Source organism: Pteropus vampyrus, unplaced genomic scaffold, assembly GCF_000151845.1.
Source record: "Pteropus vampyrus isolate Shadow unplaced genomic scaffold, Pvam_2.0 Scaffold335, whole genome shotgun sequence".
NCBI classification, from domain to species: Eukaryota; Metazoa; Chordata; class Mammalia; order Chiroptera; family Pteropodidae; genus Pteropus; species Pteropus vampyrus.
Window position 1 is genome coordinate 2,083,689 of NW_011889116.1, and position 9,782 is coordinate 2,093,470.

General features: G+C 33.5%; 1 protein-coding gene across 8 annotated transcripts in view; it reads right to left on the reverse strand.

The window, feature by feature from the left end:
- GRIA3 (glutamate ionotropic receptor AMPA type subunit 3) overlaps nt 1-9,782 on the reverse strand; it is a 352,129-nt gene that overhangs the window by 174,252 nt on the left and 168,095 nt on the right. For all 8 annotated transcript variants that reach the window (XR_002776816.1, XR_002776817.1, XM_023522173.1 and 5 more), the window contains exon 4: nt 1,146-1,333. Coding sequence is in view for 6 of the 8 variants with exons in the window: in XM_023522173.1 (XP_023377941.1) it covers nt 1,146-1,333 (188 nt within the window). In the remaining 2 variants the exon portion in view is untranslated. The remainder of the gene's footprint in view (nt 1-1,145; nt 1,334-9,782) is intronic.

A 9,782-nucleotide genomic window follows, 5' to 3' on the forward strand; every position in this document is an offset into this window, starting at 1 on the left:
CCTTCCTTCCTTCCTCCCTTCCTTCTTTCCCCCCTTCCTCCATCTTTCTCCCTCTCTCTCTCACTGTCTTTCTAACTCTCACTCTCCCTCTTTCCCTCCCTCCCTCCTTTCCTGCCTTCTTTTTTTTTTATATCCCCCCTATTCTCTCTCTTCTCCTTCCCTCTTCTGTTCCCTTCCCTTTTCTTACCTATTTTCTTCCATTCTCTTCTTATGGAGGAATATTTAAATTGTTAATATTTAATTGACTATAAAACAGCTTTCACAGGCAATGGTTGGTCACTATAATTTCAATCTCTGAAGTTTTTGGCCCCTAGTACACTGGGATCCAATTAGAATGGAAATGTTTCCCTTACAGTTTTGTTTATGGCAGCATAGGCACTTTGTTATTAAGTGGCATGGAAACTACTAAGGAAAATAATAAGCTTTCACCACATTTCAATTTGACTATTTCAACCATCTGGCTTAGGGTGAAACATTTCTTCTAATATTTTTTAATCTAAATTTTAAATATCCAAGCTTAATAATGAATAGATTTTGGGCCATTGAATCATATTTTCCATCAATTTAAATCTTTTTTGCTTTGTTCACATTTTAAAAATCATGAACATTTTCTTTCACATGCCATCTTAAAAAATGGTCTTAAATTACATACACATATTTCTGACTCCCCTTTTTGTCTCTCTCATCAGAGGGATATTCTGTAAAACTATCCCCAAATTTTTAAACCTAGTGAGTACTGCTCTGACATTTTGCAGCTAGGCCTATAAAATAAAAACCCTACACTTCTGCCCTGCCTCATCCCTTGCCTGTTCCCTGCTGGAAGGAAGGTATAGGTAAGGAAGGGGATTACTTTGAAAGAGTCAGCTATCTATGAAACAGAGATGTAGAAGAGTGAGTTTGTTTGATAGGTAGCATTAAATTGCAGAGACTTCCAGATTAATCACAGTAATGACATTTTCAACAACTTAGATTTTCTTACAATATTTTCTGCAGCTACTAGGGAGGAAAGAAAAGATTAGAGAGACTATCAAAAACTGTTGGCACGTTTACTCTACTTGACTACTTAATTTATTAGCAGATATGGGCACTGCCTCACAGTGATTATTTAACATGTTGGCTGGGGGTGGAATAAATCTCGAATGTACCTGTTCCAAAATTGTGTTAATCCTTTCAACTTCGCAGTCAATCAAGAATCGTTTTTCTTGCCTCCTGTCCATTTCTTCAATGATGCGCCTGAATTCCTGGACGTCCTTTATGTTTCCCACAGATCTTGCCGTCACTTGCCAGTTGTTTTGCACTGCTGCTTCCATAATTGCTTGGAGGATGGAAAATCCTGAAAGAAGTAAAAAGAGCTACAATGATTTTTTTCTTTTAAAATCTTTCTGTAGGTATTAAAAGTTATATTGTTTCTTTTGAAGTTTAAAAGTTATGAATTATTTCTTTCTGATGTTTCCATTTAATATTTTTGTATTTTGACTTTGTTCATTATTTCTTTTATTTTCAATTACAGTTGACATTCAATATTATTTTTATTAGTTTCAGGTGTACAGCATTGTGGTTAGACATTTATATAATTTATGAAGTGATCCCCTCAATTAGTTTAACACCCGCTTGGCACTGTACTTAACCACTACAACATTATTGACTACATTGCCCATGCTGCACTCCACATCCCTGTGGTCATTCTCCAACTACCAGTTTGTACTTCTTAATTTCTTCACTGCCTTCATCCAGCCCCAAACCCTCCCATCTGGTAACCATCAGTCTGTTCTCTGTATCTATGAATATGTTTCTGTTTTGTTTTTTTTATTTTGTTCCTTAGATTCCAAATATAAGTGAGATCATATGGTATTTGTCTATCTCTGTCTGACTTATTTAACTTAGCATAATACCCTCTAAGTCCATCCATGTTGTCACAAAAGGTAAGATTTCATTCTTTTTTATGACTGAGAAATATTCCATTTATAAATGTACCATCTCTTCTTTATCCAATTGTCTAGATATGGGCACTTAGGTTGCTTCCATATCTTGGCTATTGTAACTAGTACCACAGTGAACATTGGGGTACATATCTCTTTTTGAAATAGTGTACTGGATTTCTTTGAATAAATACATAGAATCTAAATTGTTGGGTCATAAGGTAGTTCTATTTTTAAAATTTGAGGAACCTGATACTGTTTTCCATAGTGGCTACATCAATTTGCAGTCTCACCAAATGTGCCTGAGGATTCCCTTTTCTTCACATTCTCACCAATACTTGCTGCTTGTTGATTTATTGATGACAGCCATTCTGACAGGTGTGAGATGATATCTCTTTGTGGTTTTAATTTGCATTGCTCTGATGACTAGTGATATTGAGCATCTTTTCATATGTCTATTGGCTATCTATATATCCTCCTTGGAGAAATGCCTATTCAGGTCCTCTGCCCATTTTTAAATTGAATTTTTTGTTTTTTTGGTGTTGAGTTCTATGAGTTCTTTATAAATGTTGGATCTTAAATCCTTATCATCTATATCATTGGCGAATATTGTATGCCATTCAGTAGGTTGACTTTTTGTTTTGTTGATGGTTTTTTCTGCTGTGCACAAACTTTTTAGTTTAATGTTATCCCATTTGTCTGTCTGTCTGTTTATCTGTCTATCTATCAATCAATAATTTATTCATTCATTCATTCATTCATTCATTCATTTATGACTCCTTTGCCCAAGGAGATATATAAGAAAAAAACATCACTGAGAATAGTATCAGAGAGTTTACATCCTATGTTTTGTTCTGGGAGTTTTATGGTTTCAGGTCTTACATTTAACTATTTAATTCAATTTAAGTTTACTTTTGTATATGATGTAAAAAGCTATCCAATTTCATTTTTTTGCTTGTATTTGTCCAGTTTTTCCAACACTGTTTATTGAGTAGACTGTTTTTACCCAACTATATATTCTTGCCTTTGTTACAGATGAAATGACCATATAGGTGTGGGTTTATTTCTGGGCTCTCTATTCTGTTTCATTGATCTATGTATCTGTTTTTATGCCATTACCATGCTGTTTTGATTACTATAGACTTCTAGTATAATTTGATATCAATTACCATGATACCTCTAACTTTGTTTGTTTGTTTGTTTTTCCAAAATTACTGTGGCTATTAGGGGTCATTTGTGGTTCCATATACATTTTAGGATTATTTGTTCTAGTTGTGTGAAAAATGTCATTGGTGTTGTGGAAGGGATTGCATTCAATCTGTAGATTGCTTTGTGTAGTATGGTTATTTTAACAATGTTCATTCTTCCTATTCACGAACATGCTATATGTTTCCATTTATTTGTATCTTCTTCAATTTCTTTCTCCAATGCCATAATTTTTTGAGTACAGGTTTTCACCTCCTTGATTAAACTTATGCCTAAGTATTTCATTTGTTTTTGATGCAATTGTAAATTGAATAGTTTTTAAAATTCCTCTTTCTGATAGTTTGTTATTGGTGTATAAAAACACAACTGATTACTGAATGTTAATTTCATATCCTGCTAGGTTACAGAATTAATTTATCAATTCTAGTAGTTTTTTAGTGTATATATGTTATCTGCAAATAGTGACAGTTTTACTTCTTCTTTTTCAATTTTGATAACTTTTTCTTTCTTTTTTTTTTGTCTGACTGCTGTGGCTAAGACATCTAATACAATGTTGAATACAAATGGTGAAAGTGGACATCCTTGTCTTGTTCCTGATATTAGGGAAAATGCTTTTATCTTTTCCCAGTTATGATATTGGCTGTGCATTTGTTATATATAGACTTTATTATGTTGAGGTGTGTTTCCTCTTCCCACTTTGCTGAAAATTTTTATCAAAAATTAATGCTGGATTTTGCTGAATATTTTTTCTGCATCTATAGATAAGATCATATAATTTTTATCCTTCATTTTGTTTATATGGTATATGAAATTAACTAATTTGGAGATATTGAATCAATCTTGTATCCCAGGAATAAATCACCCTTGATCATTGTGTATAATTTTTTTTTCTGTATTGCTAAATTACATTTGATAATATTTTGTTGAAGGTTTTTGCATCTATGTTTATCAGGGGTATCAGCTTATAATTTTTTTTGGTAATGTCTTTCTCTGGTTTTGGAATCAGGGCAGCTTGGCCTTGTATAATTACCTTGGAAGACTTCCCACCTCTTCAAAATTTTATAATACATTGAATAGAATGAATGTTAAGTCTTTTTTGAATATTTTGTAAAATATATCTGTGAAGCCCTCTGGTCTAGACATTTTTTTTTTTTTTGGTTGGGAGTTTTTGAATTACTGATTCAATTTCATGTGTAATAATAGTCTGTTGAGATTTTTTGCTTCTTCTTGACTCAGTCTTAGGAGATTTTATGTTCCTAGAAATTTATCCCTTTCTTCCAGATTGTCCAATTTGTTGGCATATAATTGCTTGTTGTATTTTCATATAATCCTTTATATTTATGTTGTGTCAGTTGTAACTTCTCTTTCATTTCTGATATAATTTATTTCAATCCTCTCTCTTTTTTCCTTGATGAATTTGGTTAAAGGTTTATCAATTTTGTTTAATTTTTCAAAGAACTAGCCCTTTAGTTTTATTGGTAGATTGCACTGTTTTTTTTTAAGACTCTATTTTGTTTATTTATTCTCTAATCTTTATTATTTCCTTCATTCTACTCAATTTGGGCTTTGCTGTTTTTTTCAAGTTCCTTTAAGTGTAAGATTAGATTGTTCATTTTAGATTTTTCTAGTTTCTTGAGGTAGACCTCTATTGCTATGAATTTTCTTCTCAAAACTGCTTTCACCATGTGCCAGAGATTTGGGGTTGTTGTGTTTTAATTTTCATTTGTCTAAAGGTATATTTTGATTTATTCCTTGATCTCATTGTTAACACACTTATTGTTTAGTAGCATGGATTTAGTCGCCATGCGTTTAGTATTTTTCAGTTTTTTTTCTTCTAGCTGATTTCTACTTTTATAACACCATTGTGGTTAGAGAAGATGCTTGATATGATTATAATCTCCCTAAGTTAACTGAGACTTATTTTGTGGCCTAATGTGTGGTCTATATTGGAAAATGTTGTGTGTGCACTTGAGAAGAAAATATATTTGGCTTCTTTGATGTGAAATGCTCTAAAAATATCAATTAAATCCATCTGATCTAATGTGTCATGTAAGGCTGCAGTTTCCATGTTGATTTTATATTCAGAAGATCTATCCATTGATGTCAGTGGAGTTTTAAAGTCCTCCCCCCCCATTATGACTGCATTACTATCAATCCCTTTGTGTTTGTCAATATTTGCTTCACATATTTAGGTGCTCCATCATGGGATGCATAAATGTTTACAAGGGTTATATCCTCTTGGAGTGATCCCTTTATCATTAGGAAATGTCTTTGTTTTAAGTCTATTTGATACACATATTGCTACTCCAGCCTTTTTGTTTGTTTGTTTCTATTTGTGTGAAATGTCTTTTCCATCCCTTTACTTTCATTCTGTGTCTTTTGATCTGAAGTGGGTCTCTTGTAGACAGCATATATATGGGTCTTGTTTTCTTTTTTTTATTCTAACGAAGCATGTGAAGGACCTATATAATGAAAATTATAAGACCCTGTAAAAGAAATCTTAGAAGATACAAAGAAATGGAAAGATATTTAGTGTTCTTCGATTGGAAGAATCAACATAGTTAAAATGAACTTATTACCTAAAGCATTATACAGATTCAATGTATTCCCTATTTAAATCCTATCAGCATTTTTTTAAAAGAAATAGAAAAAAAAGTCATCAGATTTGTATGGAAGCACAAAGGACCCTGAATTGCAAAAGCCATACTAAGAGAAAAGAACGAGGCTGGAGGCATCACACTGCCCGACTTCAAATTATACTACAAAGCGACAGTAATCAAAACAACTTGGTATTGGCAGCAAAACAGACACATGGACCAGTGGAACAGAATTGAGAGTCCAGAAGTAAACCTATATTTATATGGGCAAATAATTTTCAATAAAGAAGTGAAAAACAGACATTGGATAAAAGAAAGCCTTTTCAATAAATGGCGCCGAGGAAACTGGAAAGCCACCTGCAAAAGAATGAATCTAGACTGTTGTCTGTCACCACACACCAAAATTAATTCAAAATGGATTAAGGACCTAAATATAAGACCTAAAACAATAAAATGCATAGAAGATAACATAGGAACTAAACTGAAGGACCTTGACTTCAAGAGGATTTCATGAATTTGACCTCAAAGGCAAGGAAAGTAAAAGCTAAAATAAATTAATGGGACTACATCCAACTCAAAAGCTTCTGCTCAGCAAAAGAAATCATCAATAAGGTAAAGATACAACCATCTGAATGAGAAAATATATTTGCAAGCAACGCCTTTGATAAGGGCCTAATATTCAAAATATACAAAGAACTCATACAACTCAATACAAGAAAAAAAATCCAAATGATCCAATCAAAAAAATTGGCAGAGGACCTCAACAGGCATATATTTATTCACCAACAAACATATGAAAAGGTGATCAACATTGCTAGCTAGTAGGGAAATGCAAATCAAAACCATAATGAGATACCATCTCACACCTGTTAGAATGGCTATAATCAACAGGACAAATAATAACAAATGTTGGAGAAGATGTAGAGAAAAAAGAACCCTCATACACTGCTGGTGGGACTGCAGATTAGTACAGACACTATGGAAAACAGTATGAAGGTTCCTCAAGAAACTCAGAATTGATCTACCATATGATCTAGCAATCTGTCTCCTAGGTGTTTACCCCAAAGACTTAAAAATCCATATCCAAAAAGGTATCTAGACACCTATGTAAATAGCAGCATTATTCACAGTGAAGCAACCGAAGTGCCTTAGGATAGATAATTGGCTAAAGAAGGTGTGGTACAGATATAGAAGAGAATATTACTCAGCCATAAGAACAGATGAAATATTGCCATTTGCAACAATGTGGATGGACCTCGAGATAATCACACTAAGTGAAATAAGCCAGACAGAAAACAGAAAATCACATGATATCACTTATATATGAGATATAAACCTTAAAGCAACAAATTAACAGGACCAACAGAGACTCATGGGCATGGACTATATGCTAATGGTTACCAGAGGACTATGGAAAAGTGGTTACTAGTGGGGGAGGGGTGGAGGAGGAAAGGTGAAGTAGATGGCATAAAGGGGGTCAAATGTAGGGTTTGGGGGAGGGTAAAGTGGGTAAAGGGGATCAAAAATATGGTAGCTGAAGGAAACTAGACTTTGGATGGTAAAAACACAATAGAATATACAGATGTCAAATGATAATTTACACTGAAAATTATATAATTGTATTAACCAATATTACCACAATAAATTTAATTTAAAAAAAGAAAAATAATGAAAGAGAAATACAAAAACTAGATGATACCATCAAGAGAGGAAACATAAGACTAGGCATTCTCAAAGGGGAGGAAAAGGAGCAGGGATTAGAAAGCATTTTCAACCAAATAGTTGATGAGAATTTCCCAAATCTAAAGAATGAGCTGGAGCTTGGAATTCAAGAAGTCAACAGAATACACAATTATCTCAACCCAAAAAGGACTTCACTAAGACACATTGAATTAAAATTATTAAAAATCAGTGATAAAGAGAATTCTCAGGGAAACCAGGGAAAAGAAGACAGTAACCTAAAAAGGGAAACCCATTAGATTATCATCGGACTTCTTAGCACAAACCTTTCAAGACAGAAAGGAGTGGAATCAAACATTCAAACTGTTAAACAAAGAGAACTACCAGCCAAGAATAATGTTTCCAGCTAAGCTCTTCTTTAGAAATGAAGAAGAAATAAAGACTTTTCCAGACATACAAAGATTGAGGGAATTCTCCACTATGAGGCCTGTGTTATGGGAAATACTGAAAGGAGTCAGCTCACCTAAAACAAAATGACAAAAAGAAATACATAATTAAGAGTAATGTGACTAGCAGGCAAATAGAAGCAGAGGAGTGGGACACTTACTAAGAGCAGGGCATTATAAGCTTAAACTATAAGAAGAGATTTGCTTTAGCAAGATAGTAATGAACGTTCAGCATACATAGGGACAAATTGAGACAACAATGACTAAAAAGGGGAGGATCCAAAGATCCAAATATGCAAAGGGGAAAGGAGATAAGGCACACACAGAAGAAAATGGATGACTGTATATATACAACCATTCTTTATATATTTGTAATGATAACCACATGCCAAAGATTCTGAACTAAAGTATATAACATAAAACAAGAAGGACCAGTGAGAAAACCCACAAAAGCCTACCAAAATAAAGAAAACAGAAGCACAAGGACAAGGAAGCAATGGAAACACCGAGTTACCAGAAAGCAAAAGATAAAATGGCTATAAGACTTCATATTTCAATAATCACTCTAAATGTAAATGAATTGAACTCACCAATAAAAAGGCACAGAGTTGCAGATTGGATCAGAAAACAAAACCCAACCATATGCTGCCTCCAGGAGACATATCTTATTTCCAAAGTCAAATATAGACTCAAAGTGAAAGTGAGGAAAATGATATTTCAAGCAAATGACATTCAGAGAAAAGTGAGAATATCGGGACTAATATCAGACTAAATAGACTTAAAAATAAAAAGGTAAAGAAAGATACTGAGGGACACTTTATAATGATAAAGGGAATCATGCACCAAGAAGACATAACACTTATTAACATCTACGCTCCCTATCAGGGAGCCCTGAAATATGAAAATCAATTATTAACAGAACTAAAGAGAGAAACAGACCAAAACACTATCATAGTAGGGGACCTAAATACCCCACTGTCGGATATGGACAGATCATCCAAGCAGAAAATCAATAAGGAAGTAACATCCTTAAATGACACATTAGATCAACTGGACACAACTGACATTTACAGAGCATTCCATCCCAAAACAGCTGCTTATACATTCTTTTCTAGTGCACATGGAACATTCTGAAGGATTGACCACATACTGGGATACAGAGATAGCCTCAAGAAATATAAGAGGGTTGAAATCATACCAACCATATTCTCTGATCATAATGTCTTGAAACTAGAGATCAACTGCAAGAGGAAAGCAGGATGAAACACAAATACATAGAGATTAAACAATATGATACTGAAGAATAACTGGGTCAGATAAAAAGTAAAAAGAGAGATCAAGAGATACATAGAAACAAATGATAATGATATCACAACCTACCAAAATTTTTGAGACACAGCAAAAGCGGTCATAAGAGGAAAGTTCATATCATTACAGGCCTATCTGTAAAAATAAGAATGAGCCTAAATAAACAATGTAATGCTCATCTTAAAAACCTAGGAAAGGATGAAGAAATGAAATCTAAAGTCAGTAGAAAGAAAAAAATAATCAAAATTAGAGCAAAAATAAATGAAATTGAAAACAAAAAAAAAGTAGAAAAAATGTATGCAACAATGCACAACAAAAGAAACCATCGACAAGGTAGAAACAACCATTCGAATGGGAAAATATATTTGCAAGCATCACCTCCAATATGAGCCTAATATCCTAAATATACAAAGAACTCATACAACTCAGTAACAACAAAAAAACCAAACGATCCAATCAAAAAAGGGGCGGAGGACCTGAACAGACACTTCTCCCTAGAGGACATACAAACGGCCATCAACTATATGAAAAGATGCTCAACATTGCTAGCTAGTAAGGAAATGCAAATCAAAACCACAATGTGATACCTTCTCACACCTGTTAGAATAGCTATAATCAACAGGACA